The sequence below is a fragment of the Phragmites australis genome, chromosome 2, assembly GCF_958298935.1.
Source record: "Phragmites australis chromosome 2, lpPhrAust1.1, whole genome shotgun sequence".
Classification (NCBI taxonomy): Eukaryota; Viridiplantae; Streptophyta; class Magnoliopsida; order Poales; family Poaceae; genus Phragmites; species Phragmites australis.
Window position 1 is genome coordinate 1,762,089 of NC_084922.1, and position 18,145 is coordinate 1,780,233.

The 18,145-nt window shown below is 41.9% G+C and overlaps 1 protein-coding gene across 1 annotated transcript; it reads right to left on the bottom strand.

The window, feature by feature from the left end:
- Nucleotides 1-272: 272 nt before the first annotated feature.
- LOC133893030 (probable pre-mRNA-splicing factor ATP-dependent RNA helicase DEAH9) lies at nucleotides 273-12,286 on the bottom strand. Its single transcript, XM_062334007.1, has 23 exons — nucleotides 12,126-12,286; nucleotides 11,878-12,022; nucleotides 11,195-11,269; nucleotides 10,590-10,679; nucleotides 10,283-10,362; nucleotides 9,976-10,045; nucleotides 9,809-9,894; nucleotides 9,224-9,293; nucleotides 9,055-9,150; nucleotides 8,040-8,145; nucleotides 7,808-7,854; nucleotides 7,634-7,717; nucleotides 7,500-7,553; nucleotides 6,783-6,883; nucleotides 6,367-6,457; nucleotides 5,567-5,731; nucleotides 4,440-4,529; nucleotides 4,281-4,352; nucleotides 3,764-3,862; nucleotides 3,546-3,632; nucleotides 2,397-2,450; nucleotides 904-983; nucleotides 273-823 (listed from the first exon to the last, which is right to left on the bottom strand). The coding sequence occupies exons 1-23, from the start codon at nucleotides 12,236-12,238 to the stop codon at nucleotides 676-678; spliced, it is 2,103 nt and encodes a 700-aa protein (XP_062189991.1). The 5' UTR covers nucleotides 12,239-12,286; the 3' UTR covers nucleotides 273-675.
- Between the last annotated feature and the right edge of the window lie 5,859 nt (nucleotides 12,287-18,145).

An 18,145-nucleotide genomic window follows, 5' to 3' on the forward strand; every position in this document is an offset into this window, starting at 1 on the left:
ACAAAACTCGGTCCTCAGTCCTCGGATGGAAATCTTAATGAAAGCATGTCATTATCTGCACATGAATACTCACATCCCGTCTCTCTCTCTCTCTCTCTCTCTCTCTCTCTCTCTCTCTCTCTCTCTCTCTCTCTCTCTCTCTCTCTCACTCACTTCCACTTCGGAACCCACTATATCAGCTGGAAATGGAGTCTCAACCCATCAAACTCCGTGATGAATGATTGAATCCAATGTGCATCAAATTAGAACCAATTCGAAACAAAGAGAATAGATGACTATGGAGGGATGTTCCTTTTCATTCGAATCAATTTTAGCATTCTTTTCCCTTTCGGCAGATAGAACATTCGGTACAATTTTATATCAGAAGAGCATTAAATACCAAGCTGAACGCTGACTCCCTTGATTTTGAGGACCTACCAAATCTAAATGTTCTTTACCTTTGTGCTTAAAACATCTCCAAAGCTGTATGCCGGATTCTCCACTTGTCAAAACAAGTGGAAGCAGGCTTACAAAAAGGCAACCTCCAACAAATAAAAGGGGTGACACATTAGCCAACAGGGAAAAAAGGTGCAAGCACCTCAGTCTTGCCATTAGGCCATATTCTTAGGAACTTCAACATAGTTAGAATGCAAGGCAAAGACAATCGAGTAACCAAACAAAATTACCACAATAAAGCTAGTGGAGAGCTGGATTGGGTGATCGGAACTGATAAAAATGTGGTGCAGCTTCAGTAAGCCATGATGGTTCAATGGCAATAACATTCCTCATATAGTGCTTATCAGTTGAAACGAGAGACTGGTAGACAACCCACTTTGGATTAACCCTAAAATATAACAATGATGTCATGAATGAAGCATATAAAAGAAACATTAATTAAATATAGGAAATTATGCCTGAACTCACCTAAAGAGAACGGAAGATGGATGTATGTAAACTTCTTGTGAGGTCCTAATTGTTTTATACATTCCATTCTGGCTGTATTCCTATAACACAGAAAAACATCAGGGTCGCCGAAAATTTGTTAATCCATACAACTACCAAAATTGCATCAGCTAGAGATCATTATTTTTGCAGCACAAATGTGCAGTCAAATGTAAGAAGAAAAAGAACAAAAAGCATAAGCCAGCAATATGGTATAGGGGCAAATGGTAAGGCGTCCAAGTTAAACCTTGATGTTTCGAATTGCATGCCTAACAATTGTGCCCATGCCCAGGCTGTTAAACATTGAGGTCTCCTCATAAAATGTTGTTTGAAGGACAGATGTGTCCCCTGCCCAGGCCCAAGAGCTAGGTGGACGCATGACCACAGAGGAGACCTCCAGAGTAGGTATAGGATGCAGGACCAAAGAAAAAGGAGCCTCCTGGGTCAAAACTAGCATGGGACAAGCATACCAAAGCATACATCTAACGGTCTTATGCAATCAAAATGCATACACAAATAGAATAGAAACAAAGTGGAATCGTGAAGTACAACAAAGGTAGTATCACGCTAATGGATAGTGCACCCCAGATGCCCATAAATATGCCTTTGTGGTGTGTTTCTTTATATTTCAATGCTTATAATTATTCACAAATTACTATTTGTGCCACAAATGTTGCTTCTTTTGATCTACCAATTGCTACTTAACAATTTAGCATTTTGGGGTGCACTATCCATCAGCAAGGTACTACCTCCATTGTAATTTGTATTTTCAAATTATATCTGTTCTATTTATCTACAATTTTGGACTTCACAAGACAATTAGGTGTATGATGGGTACACTTGTCTCATGGTAGCTTTCACTAATTAGTACCTCCTCTATTTTCTTACTGTGCTCACCCCTCTACCAGATGATGACTGATGACACCGTCAAGTATCAGAGATGTGCCTACCTCATGCCCCTCCCCTCCGGAACAGGCAGTCACCGCTACAGAGTGCCATGGACACCCCCCCAAAAAAAAAAAAATCACCACACTCAGGGTCATTCATTTTGACCAGGACCGGACCTTAGCCTTTGTATATTTCATGGAATTCTCATCTGTAACGTATCACTTTCAGGTTTCTAAACTATTCATTGCAAAAACTATATTTTTCTTTCAAACTTAAGACATGTTTCTAATCGGGCCAGTTCAACCTGGTCCCAGCAAGGCCAGCAGGCTGCAGGGGAAAACAATTACAAAACCCCAATCTTTTGGCATGTCTGGACTGGCCTAATCCTAGCAGGCTCATGTTTTCTCGACCAGATTGGCAGACTACCATCAGTTTACCAATGCACCAATAAATATTTTCAGCTCTAAATCATATATTGAGCGTGGATTAGGGAAATTAAGCTCAGGCTACATGTAAGTGACACACGAGACTATCAAATCTGCTCAGTAATGTAACATGAAAACATTTTAAAGAAATAGAAAGAGTACCTCCAAATGACATGCATTAGCAAATGAACCAGCAATTATGGCCTTTCTAACTGCCTGCAGAACATCAGGATAGCAATGCAGTAAGCATAAGCACATGGGTATAATTCATAGCTCATAAAGAATCCATTCAGGAAAAGTTAAAGCACTTCAAGAGAAGTATAATGGTTGAAACAGACTGTGTACAGAGCTGATAGCGAAAATAACCAATTCTAAAAATAAAAAGACAAACTAATGATAGTATGTGCTAGCACAATGGTGGTTTGTATTGGGTATGTCCCCCAATTAATGTATAAGACACAAATCCACTCTAAGTGTAGATATTTGTAAGGCGTTTCAAAAATTGGTGCCCTGGGCCGCCTACGAGCTGGGTCACCTCGCCACCGTGACTATCGTCCTGATCGCTGGCGGTCCAATGCAGGCTGGACGTGGCGGTGCAAGGCGGCATTGGGCATCCGATTCGCTGGTTATTACCACCAGATCCTTGTCCATCCCTACACCTGCGCTGCTGCCATAAGCAAAGGAGACGAGGGTGGAAGTGATGGACTGATGAGGGAGAGAAGTGAAGGGTGGCGAGAGTAGAGGTAGAGGCAAGGTGCCCGGTTGCATTTCTTTGCTTCCCTACCTCCTAGGTTCTCAACTGAACTCACCCCCCAACCCCCATGGCAATCCCACCCACCCACAAAAAAATTCCTCCTAGCTCCTAGTGACTTTGTATGATTACATTATTATTGGACTATCCGTAGTGAATACTGATTGTATTCCCTGAGTTGTAAGCTAAATGTGTCTAGATATCTCTGCAGATGAGGACAATTATTGCCAGATTGCAACCTCATCAAGTTATTTCCCAATCGAGTTGGGTATTTCAAAATAGCATAAGTATGCATATTAATAGAATAGCACATTATGAGAAGAAAATGTATTGCTATTTGGTTAACATCATCAACCATATCGAAAATTAACAACTGCACAAAAATAATTCTAGTACAAAAATACCTTTGCATGCAATGCAACTACAAAGTGACAATATCAGAAGATAGAATCATAGCTGTAAAGTACGATTTAAGACACAATGTTGCAGAAAACACTTGAATTTACCACAGTATGCACAAAGTACTGGTGAAAAAAATAGTATATCTTGAAAGACCCTACCTGCATATCTCTGTCACATGACTTCAAATGTATTCCAAACCTCTTCATTACCCTGAGAAGCTGCTCCCTGATGTCAATAACCTTCTTCTGCAGCAATGAGCAAATGATGTTATTCAAAATGAGTGTGAGCACGTGTAGCAATAGGAGAACAATATAGTTTTGGATATGTCCATATACTTAATTAAAAAGGATTGTGTCGTTATGCAGTGAATACAGACCAGTGCTTGGTAATTCAAAAAGTTCTTGTAACACCATTGACTAGATTTTCCAGACTTGTGAAATCCTCTGTAGATATTCAGGAATGTTACATGATCTCCCTGTGGTGCAATACATGTTTAAAACCATTAGCAACAATGATCAAATAACAAGAGTAAATATATAAAACACATGCTTCTGATAATTTACGCATGCATGCGCAGAAGTGCCGGGGGGGGGGGGGGGGGATATGGATAGCACCAGTCATATACATTTTCAGGGAACTATTTGTCACAGCTTTTGTGAAGTAACAACGCTGTAAATTTGTCATCCAAGTTCCAAATATAGTTAAAACTGTCTAGTTTCAGAACACAATCAGAAACAGAGTAAATAAAAGACGGACCTATTTAACGACAAATTTCAATGGGTGTCCCATGAAACTTGACCACACTAGACATGGACTTGTCAATATTAAAAGCTAAGTAGCATCAGGAGTCCTGAGAAAACAATAAAAATTTGCAGCAAGTTGATTCTGCAAACCTCAGCAGCAGCAAAACGAAGCTTGGCTTCATCAAATTCCTTCTTCACTCCCCTCATAGAAACCCACACAGACTGTACAAACCAACAGGTGTCAGAACAATTGGAAGATTGAAATAGCACAAGAAAATGAAAAGAGGAATCTGAGATACAAATTCTAACCTGAACAGATAGAAATGATGCTATCGTCAATATCTCATCAGAGCATCCAAAATCATTGGCTAACAAGATCATTTTCGAAATCATGGGGTCCTACAAGAAATTAAATTGTTACTGCACATATCAGTCTCTTAACTTGGACACAGAATGCTGCTCAGCACAAACATAGGAAAAGAAAATATACAGAAAAGGCAAGCACAGAAACACATGAACTCCTGTAAGTAAACGACCAACATAACAGCATAATTGTACAGCTGATGCAGTGCTGTTGGAACCTCATCAACCATATTGAGCATAGTTAGTCACAATGTATATCAGAGGTGAAGGGCAAGTCAATTCATAAATCATTGTAAGAGTACTAAACATAGTAATTGAAAAAATAAGGATGCAGCAACAATAGCTCCCAAAGCTTAGATACAAAATAAAGCATGCCAAAATCATTGTTGGCTGCACCACCAACATCCCACTATGCAACAATCTCATTCAATGAAACTTAACTAGCGGTCTGCCAGGCAAACATATACAAGCAATACTCCCAAAAGTACAATTCCGAAATAGTAATTGCAACAACCATGTTATTCAATAATTTTCTTTGAACAATGTTTAACTCAATTGCCTACCCAACTTGCTTGGGGCAGGTTTTTGATTAATCATGAATATCGTAAAATCAGTTTGACAGTCACAGAGCAGACTTGTTCAGTCCAAACTCCTGTGCTACTGCAGTAACCATGAAAGGTAGTAAAAATTTCCAGGAGAGACTGGCGGTCAATAGTTTGGCCCCTCTAAATCTCTGATCCCCACAAAAAAATTAGTCAATTATGAGCTTTCCTCGCAGGAGTTTTGTGGCCTGTAAATTTTTTTCTACAAATATATGGCTAATCCAGATATTCAGAAATTATAATCCAGAAATGGTACCAACTGGCGGAAGTGTCTAAACTTGCTCAAATCCAAACACAGGGAAGAGCTGACTCACTCAGTTGTCATGGCAGGATTACCTGAGCACTACAGCAAGCATGGCTTGCCACAGCAATTGTTGCTGTAGCAAATTGTAAAAAGGTTCCAAACAATGAACATTCCAGTATAGATGCAATTTATATCAGGGAAATATAAAAGTATTAAGCTACACATACCAGAGGGATCTCAGCAACTTGGAAGCCCATGGGTACAGTTAGTTTGGCATCTTCATCAAGGATTCCTAAGGAGAATAGAACTTCGAGAGCACGAATCATTGCCTCTGGTGATGGAGACGCAGGCCAATCAAACCCTAAAATGTTGTCTATGCCCAGGGCTTTCAACTACAGAAAGTAAATATTAAAAGGGTTATATTTGTGAACTTCAAAGAGAAGAAAATTATCTGTAAGGTTGTAAATTTTATATCATATTATCTCAGGCACATATACAAGAGAGAGTTGGGCTACATGGACCTCTACGGACCATATAGACCAAGTGAGCTATGTGCAAACATATATACTTAACAATACTAATATTCATAATCTTGCTAACCAAAAGAAAATATAATCTTATCTTCTGTGCAAAAGAAACCAACACCATTTTTTATTATCTTTATCATAAATGTCAGAACTCGCAAGACAATTTAATATATCATATTAATCTACAGTGCATGCTTCATTCCAAACTTTCCAAAACAAACTGTCCCTGATTCTCTGTGGTGTAATGGAATTTTCCTGGTTTCCTGATTCAGGCACTCAGCAAATCCAGCTATAATCTTGGTGCAGTAACATGTTTTATACCACTTGACATGAAACAGTATTACATGTAATTGTACATGTGTTTTTCTTTTGGTAATATTATGGTAGGTTCACATATAAGACCACATAAGCACTGAAAGGTAGGGTGGGCTAGAACATAAGTATGAATTATGTATCTATAATATAAGTAAACAGATTAGGGAATAGACAGACCAAGTTACCTGTATTATGCAGGAGACTAGGTTAGACCTTTGCATTTCTGGAATGCCTTCTGACTGCATTTCATTAAGGTAATATTCCTCGGTATAAAGCCTGCAGGAGATATCAGGTAATGAAATTATGATACACACAAAGATAGTGAAATATTCAACCCAATGCGGAAAAATGTTATAGTCCACACAACACTGAATCCACATGACTTATTAGTGAACTAGTCTTAATTTTGAAATATTCAATAGAATCATGAAATGAAATGTTTTACATGTAAAAGATGACTTCAGGATCAGTTATGGTGAAAAATAAGCCAGCATGATCAACCAACATAAATGCCATCAGAAGAGGACACACAAAAATAAACATCATGGCGTGTATTACCAAGAAAAGGGCAATAATTCAATGACAGAACTGTTCAACCTACCTAAAGCACTTCCCAGGTCGCATCCTTCCAGCTCTGCCTGCTCTCTGCCTTGCGGACGCCTTGGATATGGGTACGACAACTAAACTCTCGATGTCAGAAATCTGAGACCGAAAAAGAAAGAAAGAAAGTAGAGTCATGCGGCAAGAAGACGACTAAAAACCACTACATAAGACTACACCAAGCAATTTGACTTCAGTCTTAATTGCCCAATATAGCTTAAAAGTATGTGTGGCGGATATGCCACCAAGAATGCATAAACACCGAAGTGTGTGATAAATGACTTTCAGACATGCTTCACCCTTTGAGAGTTTGTTGGTCCTAGCTGCTTGCCCTTTTAAGTGCTTCAAGATTTGAGTGACTCCTACTGAAAGGATGAAGCTCCTATTGTAAGTGCACCATTCTATTTTTCTAATAAGCAGTAATTCTAGCAAACAAGAGAGGAGATACATCTACTCATGAGGAATGCTTTTACAGGTACAAATTAGATACTGGATTCGAAAGTGAGAGATTTTCTCGTGGGTGCCTACCAGGTGAATGGGCACTGGCAAATGAGAATTGAAGGTCATTGCACCAGTTGCCATTCAAATTTCACTTAAAGTATTCTACGAAAAGAAAACAAAAGTAAAGCTATATCTATGACAAGCAGATTGCAGTACTGAAGTCAGATTGAGAAGAAATTGTGGACTATTTGTCACTGAGAATGGATAGAAAAACTACCGGATTATAACACTTCTGCTTAGAAAACCCACTATCAACAACATACACCACACCCTGCACAACACTTGGAGAAATCAGTCATATATCAACAACCAACATGGTACTTGTTACTTGTTAGCCTAACCATGCAGTACCTCCAGAGTCAATGACGTCTCAGCAATGTTGGTTGATATCACAACTTTCCTTGTCCCTTTTGAAGTAGAAGCAAAAATGAGATCCTAGAGAGCCAAAGAGCAACAGACAGTGTCAACATGGAGCGACAACCAATCCAATATAGTTTACTGATAACATTACTGTGGACTACTTACTTGATCTCCCCGAGGAAGGCTGGAGTATAAGGGCAAAATCAGCAAGTCTGGGAATGGAAGCAATCTGAATGCATTAGAAATCATAATTTATATCCACAAGCAGAAGGCGATTTGGCAAGTGGTCTTGCAAGGACCAGACATATGTTTCCAGAATTACCCTCCCCTAAAGGTGATTAGTAACATTAACCTAGTTTATTTCACTATTCTCCATGCTGCATAGATAAGAAATTACCCAAATAGTGTCGTCCAAGGTGTTGAATCTCTTCATTTAGCAACTTAACAGCAGCATCTATATCATCCTGGCCAGTTAAGAACACCAAGATATCCCCTGGCGGTTCCTGCAAAATTAAATCAATAAGTGATGGTAAAGGAATTTTATAACGAATGGGAACCTTCCAATAAAGAAGAGTTTAAATATAAGAATATGGCAAAGAACACTACAGTAACAATACAAGATGAAAGATTGCAGCTCTATATTCACTTCAGCGACTAAAACACTATTATTTTTTAAAAAACCAAGGGCAGGACCGCAGGAGCTCTACCATTCATTTCAGAAAGAAGATAATAAACACTATTAAAAGAATCATTACACCGCCTCTATATCTGATGGACTATGATCAACACTAAAGAGTTTCTTTAACCACTGTCTGATGTCATAAGCTCAGTAATGATGAAAGACTGGGAGACTATGCTTACTCTGTAAGGTAAATGTTATATATTATATAGATGTCTCTTAGTTACAAGGATAGGAAGACAGTTTTTTCCTCTCTATCTTTTTCTCGGTTTGCTTCCTTCGTAAATATTTTGATGAATTGTCTCTTAATCAACAACAAGCGCTCTAATTTTGATGCCTACACTTCTAATTTTTTAGAGCATAAATGTATGTTCATTACAGCTGTTAAGTGATAATTTGAGTGACAATGCTTACAAGACTGAGCATGTAATTGCGCATAACACTTTTCCTGATCACATAGAGTAACGACGATTCGCTTCGACTCATACAAGTTAATGGTAGTAAAGTTTATATTAGCTTCAGAGCTGCATCTAAAATCTGAAACAGTAACCTGAATAAGCTTGATGCTTGCTTTATTAGGAATAGTAACGGACCAAGAGATGTAAAAAATAGACCAGACAAATCAGATAGGGTATAAAGGAAACCGAGTTCCAAATGGTCAAAGTATCCAACTAAGAAGCAGAATAGCCAACATAACATTTATTTTTTTGTTAGACAGCAAGAAATTATTAACCTTTTCATGAATAAGAAGTACAGTATTCACAGCAGTCTGCAAGTAGTCTGAGACAGGTTCTTCAACATAATGAATTTCCACCGTGTACCCTTTACCCTGAAGAACCAAATTATATTATGAAGATTTCGGCATTGTCCCATTTGATTTTTATCTCAAAAGGAGAACATACTTCAACAGAAAGTATAGCAGGTTCTGGGCTGGGCAAATGATCAGAAGATCCAAGCAAGGAACTCTTCCGCCTGTATGTGAAGAAAATACAAATATCAGGCCTGCCCTGACTTTTTAGTGAAAAATAGAGTGCACCAGTGCATATGATGGATGCATGTGATGTTTACTTGTTTAGCAACCAGACACCATTGCATGTATCAGAGGTAACAATTGGATGAGGTTGATTGAAAGAGCTCTCATTGCATTACTGTAGCAAGGCTTTTATCTTGTTACTGGAAAGAAACTACCAGTGAAGAATGGCGCACTGCATGAGATTCCTACAGGTGCTAGTATGTCCTGTCACATGGTTACCAAGAATTGGGAACAATTTAGTACCATGGCAATAATTGAGAAACCATATTACAAATTTCACTATATTTTAAGGCAACTGTGCTTGTTCACGCAGGCCATCTAACTAAATTGCTCTTTCAAGAAATTTCCTGATAGCTGCAATGGACATGTTTTACTAGCTAAAGTTATCACGGAAAAGCAACAAGATGCAGACATGCAAGGACATGAAACTTCTTGTTAAGATATAGGGATTGACCTAATGTTGAAAAAGGTTGACATGGATCTTGCTTCAATCGTTGCAGAGGAGATGATCAGACGCAACTCAGGCCGCCGGCGTTGAATCTGATTTGTCCGTGTAAAGAGATTATATCACACACAACATAATGAAGAGGAAGCCAACTCTGATATTCAAAAAATGCTAACCTTTTTCAAGAGTCCAAGCAACATGTCAGTTGAAATGGACCTTTCATGAGCTTCGTCTACCATAATTACGCTAATAAAACAGAAAGATGTGGATTAATGTGTGAATAAAAGATAACTGATATGGAACCCTTCAAGACGACAAATTAGATAATCATCAATAAATTTTGTTCCATTATAAATAACTGAATATCAGCAATGTATACTAAGAACATCAAAGAGGGTTACTTGTAGTACAATTTTTTCAAACAGAATTGAGTAATCATGACAAAAACAGGTAACTATTTGGAATTCAAGCGTATGGGTGTACCTATATTTGGTCAGAAGAGGATCTTCCATCATTTCTCTGATCAATACCCCATCTGTGAGAAATTTGATCATGGTCATACCCTGTGAAACCATGTTAGCATAAGCAGGGTAGTAGGACAAGAAAAAACCTAAACATTTTAAGTATCCACTTTGAACTTTGATACCCAATAACCCAAATCAGTGTGTGTTTTTGTTATGTTTTAATGAAATAACAAATCAACAAAAGAACATTGTAGACATATTACAGTGTTTCATATCCAAGGACTCAGATAAAGAGAACCAGTGCAAGGAGAAAAAATTGATCATACCGGATTTGTTTGATCTTCAAATCGGATTGTATAACCAACTTCTTCTCCAAGTCTCACGCCAACCTCTTCCGCTACTCTTGATGCAACTGTCTGTTCAAATTACTAAGATGTGTTGAAAAGGCAATGATAAGAAGAAAAGAAAAGAAAAGAAAAACAGAGAAACATCTGCAAATGCAGTCTACAAACATAAGATCTTCCATAATAGGAAATTACACGACCACAGTTTGTAAAACTAGTAAAATTTTACTCAGCTTCCATCTTGTAAGTCAGTAGGAAACTAAGCATTATATTCTACCCATTGACTGCCCTAGAATGGATGTAAGAAATCTAGGACCACATGAATATGTTTTTAGCAGAGGTCTTTCCAATGCTAAAAATTGCTACATAGATCATTTCTTCAATGAACATTATTTTGCCAGGATATAGTCCAAAGTGGAAATACTCTTTTATGTGTACCCAGAAACAATAATCTTTTATGTGTGCCCAGAAACAAAAACATGCCACATGCCTTCATCAGACAGATGGTCAAACAGAAAGACCTAGTTTTGAATAAACTAGATAGTTTGCACAAGCACAACTGATTGAAGACTAAAAGCACTTGATACCTGCACAGCCAATCGTCTGGGCTGAGTGCATCCTATAAGTCGACCACCGTCAGCCCAACCAGCCTCTTTAAGGTACTGATTCAAAATACAAGTTATAAATGAAACAGAACCAGTAAGATAGTATTAAATTATATGGAGATTACTGTTTTGAGAAGTTGTTAGGCTTCAGAGTTTCCCTTTTATCTTATAGAGCATACATGTGACCGCACACTAGTGCTCTATAAGATAGTCTTAAAGATGATCTATAGACGCAGCACAGACATTATTACATCAACTGATGGTGTGGACGGTCATACAGTGGTACACACCACTTATGGGCCTCAATCAGATGCAGAACCAAATAATTTCTATAGTTAACTGGGCGTGGTCTCATTTACTCATGAACATATGCCTGCCTTGCACACAAGATGTTAGGTGGAATCCAAACAGAATTATCACAAATGTATTGCACAAGGGTTAAGCATACCCTTCGACCTCATCACCTTAAGATGCCCAAATAAATTCCAGTATCAAGTTATCAACTAAAATATAAAGTGGACGCTTGCAAGAGAACTAGAGCACGAGCACCAGCTTTTCGGCCAAATGCCTATTGATATATCAACTGCGGAGCTCACAAAAATTTCGCCACTGCTCCAGGTACTCAAAACTACAAGGCGTTTGGTGAAAAACCCAGCCGCACGTACCTGAGGGATCTGAGTGGACTTGCCGCTGCCGGTCTCACCGACGATGATGGTCGTGGCGTGCCGCTCCACCAGGTAGAGGATGGCTTTGCGGTACCTGTACACCGGCAGCCGCTGCCGCTGCCTCTCTAAGCTCGCGTACCCAAACCTACCACCAAACACGGCGAAAGCAACAGCACCCAGTCTCAGATTTGGAAACAGCAATTGGCTCGTGCGGGGGGGACGGGAGGGTTTAAGGTTTGGGAACGCACCCGGAGGAGGAGGCGGAGCTGGTGGAGGAGGGGAGGAAGACGACGCCGCCCTCCTCGTCATCGACGAGCAGGGTGCTCGGCTTGTCCGACCCCGGTTTCCAGAACCTCGACATGGCCGCCGCCACTGATGGCGGGGGTGGCGCTGGTGGGCTACGAGAAGGAGAGAGAGGATGCGAAGGAAACGGACGAGGCCGCCTATCGTGGGCTTTGGAGGCCCATCGTGGGCTTTGGAGGTCCGTCGCTCACGAGGTAGTGGGCTTTGATGGTTTTAGACAGATCTGCAGATCCGAACCCATATTGAGGGAATACGACTAATCTGATATTCTGATGCCTTTTTTCTTTTTCTTTTTCTTTTTCTTTTCTTTTTCCTTTTCTTGATTTTTTCAACCCTCCTCCTTGTCCAACTATTTTATTTAGGACTTTTTTTAACATAAGGATGACATGCACACACAGCACAATCATATGCACCTCAGTGTGTCACTATCACTGGCTTACCAATTTTACCACTAGGTCAGTTTGAAATGGACGATTCTCGAAAGGAATTAAGTAGGAATTGTACTTCACACTAAACTCCTAAATTTCAAACGAGTACTAAAACCACTAGCGCTTGTGTAAAAGGAATGACTAGTTTTAGTTTCTTCGGCACATGCTGACCCCTAGCCTATAAAAGGTCAAGCATCTCATTTTCAACCCTTCGCCTACCCTCTAAGCCGAAGGGCCGGTCATGGATATTTAGTTATTTGCAACATAATTCTTGAACCTTGCTGAGATCGCCATTATTTATGTATGTAATTCATGTAGTGCCACCATGTCTGTGAATTTATTCATTTCATGTCGCTTTGGATTATTTAGGTATGCAATTCATGTAGTGACCATGGATGCTCCTACATGCCGCCATAGGCCACCAAGATCTCTGCCTCCTCGTGCGCATGCTCCACTTGATCTCGTAGTTGGGCACCTGAACAACCCCTCCCATGTCGGCGCCATCAGTCAGTGATGGTCTAGGGAGATGGCAGACAACATGCTAGGGGGGGCATCGCGAAGGATGTGGTCACCGTCATTGACGGCAGGGTCTCATTGTTGAGGATGTCGCTAGGCCAAACCCTGAGGAGGTGCGACAGTGGGTGAGGTCGAGAGTGGTGGCAAGGTGCACGCCTTTTACAATATAAACCAAAAATTGCACCTTGATGAAGGTGCCTACCTTTTACACAAACACTACTTGTCTCAGTACTCGTTTGAAATTTAGGAGTTTAGCGTGAAGTACAATTCCTACAAAATTCCTTTTGAGAAACTTCCATTTCAAAATGACCCAACGATAAAATTGGTAAGCCAGTGATAGCGATACATTAGAGTGTACTAAAACCACTAGCGTTTGTGTAAAAGGAGCCTCATTCACCGTCGGACATCTTTGGAGCTTGGGCTAGCGACATCCTTGACAACGAGACCCTGTCATCAGTGACAGTGACCACCTCCTTCGCGGTGCCCCCCCCCCCCCGTGTGTTGTCCGTCATCTCCCTAGACCACCATCGACTGATGTCGTTAACGTGGGAGGAGTCATTCAGGTGGCCAAGTACGAGATCGGGTGGAGCATGCGCACAAGGAGGCAGAGATCCTAGTGGCCTACGGCAGCGTGGAGGAGCATCCATGGTCATGGAGCACCTCCGCATATGCTCAGGTTGGTGGAGGAAGGAGCTCATCGAAGAGGTAACCGGATGTGTGGAAGAAGATGGAGGAAGAAGAATAAAATGATAAAATAGTCCAAAATAGCATGAAATGAATAAATTCGCAGACATGGTGGCACTACATAAATTGCATACCTAAATATTTGCAATCTCAGCAAGGCTCAAGAATTCAACGGTGGATCCATTGGGGGGCTAAGGGGAGGGCTTAAGTCCCCCTACCACCGAGCGCACTTGGGAGCCCCCTAAACCCCTCCTTTAATTTTTGGGCATGGAAGAGGAAGAAGAAGATAAAAGGAGGAGGAGGAGGAAGAAGAGAAAAAGAGGATGGGGGAGGAGGAAGAAGAAGTGAGCCGTTTTCAGCCTCACGCCCTCTCCCGTCCCACTCCGTCTCGCCTTGTCGCACCCTCGCCTCCCACCCACCCATAGTTGTCTTCGGTGGTGTTTCTGTTGCTGGATCCGCACCCGTCACCCCCGTCGTGCTAACCACTCTATTTCCGCGCTCCCCCACCACTAACCACGCCCACTGCCAGCCTGTTGCATGCGGCACCATCGCCTCACCACACCGCCAAGCCACCATCCACTGCTGGTTCGGCCGTCGCCCCCAGCCTCCCTATAAATCCGGCACCCCGAATCACCTACTTCAAAAACCCTTTTCCCTAATCCGGTGATGGCGTGAAGATTTCAGATGTCTGAGATGCAGGAAGTGTGAATAACTAAATATCCGTGACCAGCCCTTTGGCTTGGAGAGGCAGAGACGTACAACCAACGCACGGGCCCAGGACTGGACAGTCGACTAGAGCTAGCTGCAGCAGGAGGCCTGGCCATAGTGGGCGCGGCTCGTGCATGTGTCCCTTGGTGTTGATCGCGCGGTCGTTGCATGACATGGCCTCATCAATCGATTGATGGCCAATTGGGCGAATGTGCCATTACTTTCGTCCTTCCGCTAATCATCTCTACATGCAACATGCAATTGTTCTCCAGCCCCTCTGTGTTGCGTTTGTGCTTACAACCTAGGGCATCATCCTCTCTCTAATCTTGCCAACAATGGCATATTTATGCATGGTAATTGGTATTATATGTCTGTTGCTCATGTTGCATGGTTGACAGAGCTAGTGGTGTTATCAATTATAAGCACTTAACTACTATATGGAATGTGTGGGAATATAGGGTTTATATATCATCGTATTAGGTTTCCCTTAATTACGGCGTGCATGCATGACCGACAATGATGCATAAATATATGTCATAACAAATAAATAATAGACATCAATGATCAACGTGTGATATGCACTTGAATATATGCAAAATACTAGCTAGCTAGCTACTACAAGCATACATGTATGCATGCGTGGTATATATACTTGATACGATCTGACACAGATCGTCATGACGCGCACTTATTTACATGAACACGCCGTGCATGGCATGAGTAGGCATAGATCGAAGTGAGGTGGAGGCTGCATGCAGTGAGATGTGCTTGTCCTAAACCGGCTGGAGGTTAGGTGCAGCAACATGGTGGCTAGATAGGGTAAGTGACTACATGGCCTCATGAGATATGCACGCATCTTGGTGCAAACTGTGGCACGTGTATGGGCGGAATTGATACTGCATATTACATGATCTATAGCTAGCTAGAGGTCAAGAGAAAATGCATGGATTGTGAAAGAGGCATTGCGGGCTGGCCAGCCGGGGGTTCCGATGCATGCAATCATGGCTGGTAGGTGGCGTCACGTGGGAGGCCGCACCACCAATTTTTCATGCAGATTGAGCATTGTATTAACCAATCACCGTGCGCCAAGCAGTGCACCATGTCGTCCCTGGTTTCGTGCTTGCATGCACGCAATCGTCTGCATGCCTCTCACCTTCACCATCAACACATGCACGCACATCATGTGTGCACGTAGCATACCAATCAATCACACATGCACACTGGCCTCTGTCAGTCGAGCCCGTCTGGCATATCGACTGGATCGACACACTCGCTCGCTCGATCGACGCATGAGCTCTCAACTATTGTATGAGACAGCGCGCTGCAAATGCGGCACCACGGCAACCATGGAAGCTCCTGATGGACTCACATGCAAGTTGCTGCCGCATACCGATGGATTAATCAATGCACCCCTCCCAATGAAACGAAAAAGGGACACGGCAATCCGTGATTAGAAATGGAAAGCATAATGAAAAAGGTAGCGATCAAATTAACAAAAGCCGAGAGAGAGAGAGCATGCATGTGTGCTGCATGTGGTGGATCATTGCTACCTCTCGGAGGGGACCAAACCAACAGGCCGGAGAGAGGAGGGGATTGCATGTGTGTGCTGCCACAAAGAACGGCACGTGCATGCAGGGAAACACCACTTGAATACCACCATGCATTGCAATCTACTCCTTGCCTAGCTGCCTGATCACCTGCACTACTGCTTTCTCATTTGGTCACTAGGGTAACTAATTTCTTTTACGGGTAAGTCACTATATAGGGTTATTTTATTTTATTTTTTCTATTAATTACAACATGTATGTAGCCATTTAGGAGTACTGTATAGTATCTAGTTAGGAGTGGATCGATCATATAATTGTAATGTAGAAATGGTCGAGGCGCTCAGCCTGTAAAAATAAATTTAAACGTTCGATCTGCATTCACATATATATAGTTAACCGTATAGTGTTTTCGAGAACGTGATAACTGTGTACAGTTAACTGTATACGTATAGCTTCACATTGGAAATACAGACACGATCGATCACTCGCTCGAGTACCATTTTTTTTCAGAATAGAACACTACAGGCTGAATCAATTATATTATTTGTATCATTGTATTATCTTGCATGTGTGCTGTGGCATTACAGTGAAAATTGGAAATTTAATAATTATCCAGCAGGGAACAGTACAGTTGTAGCTGGGCAGTGGGCATGCCCACAGGCTACAGGAAGACAGCAGTAGATCCGAAGGACCGGGGCTACCAGACAAGTCGATCCCATGCAACACGGTGGATCTCGTGCATGAATGCATGCACGGGGACGACGGCTCATATTAGCATACAACACGGTGCTTCTCAGCTCTGAAGCAAACTAGCCAAATGAGCCTGTCGATCCTTTGTCACCCACTGAGATCAACCATACGATCGCGCTTTCTCTTTTGGTAGGATCTCGGGGCTAGCTATTGAAGTTTTAAGCTTTTCGTTTTCCCTTTTGGTAAAATTATTGAAACCGTTTGCGTCAACTTGAGCTCAACTCCCTAGCTAGTACACTAGTAGTACGTGTGCGATGCAAATTTAACATTTTCAACTTGTAGTTACGGATCACGTAAATATGTTGCTGATTAAGCCATAAGACTTGCAGCGGCGAGTACGTACTTCGCCCAAGTAAACAACGACCCAGCTCAGCAGAGCGAGAGGATGTATAGTACAGTAACAGGGCCGGGCCCATGGTGAAAAGAAATCGTAGGGAACGGAGGGGAGCGCCGACAGAAAACCTCGGGGTCACGTCGTCAGCACGTGGCGGCTGGTCCCACCCGCCGGTTAATTTAACCGCCTGGCCGGCCCCCGCGACTTTTGAGCGCGGCGGCCGTTAAGCCCCGAGCGAGCTGCAGCTGCCTCGCTTAATCGATCCCATCGGCGTGGCTCCCCACGGACCACGTTCATAGCCGCTCCCGTGCACCCACGCACCCACCCAACCCATCGGTGGAATTGCATTTGCGCGTGAAGGTCCAGCTGCATCGGCCGGGGGACCACTATTTCTTCACGTCTCCTAAATCTGAGACGTTTAAAATTGAGATTGACGTCCCAAGGGATGGATGCAAACACATTTTCTTCGTCGATGGATTTTCTTCGATAGAATTTTTCAGCTCTAGGTTTTGAGAAATGTTGGCGGACGATAGACGACAGGCTGGCTCGACGGAGGACCGTCGGATGGATTGGTGTCTGGTAGAAAGAGCTCCAAAAAGGATAGGATAGTGTCATGGCACTGCGAGTGTGGATCTAGTGGTGGTGTGTTGCCGGAGACGATATGAGAAGGGACTGGGGAGCACGAGGTCTATCAGAAGGGGTAAAGCGGGGCATAGTGCAGTATGTTTCTGTCTATCAGGAGATTAAAGACAGTTACATTTAGTGGCTCATAATAGTAGCTGAAAAATTAAAAAATAGACTGTGAAGGTTAAAGACAGCCACATCCAGTGGCTTATAATAGTAGCTGAAAAATTAAAAAACAGTCTGTTAAAATATAGCATCATCCTTATTTCTTTAGTAATCGGTATGACCGTGTGAGTATTGACATGGTGTGATCTGCTCTGTTTAGAGAGAACTGTTCCCACCAGCCACCATCTAGACAATGCAACATGTGTGAT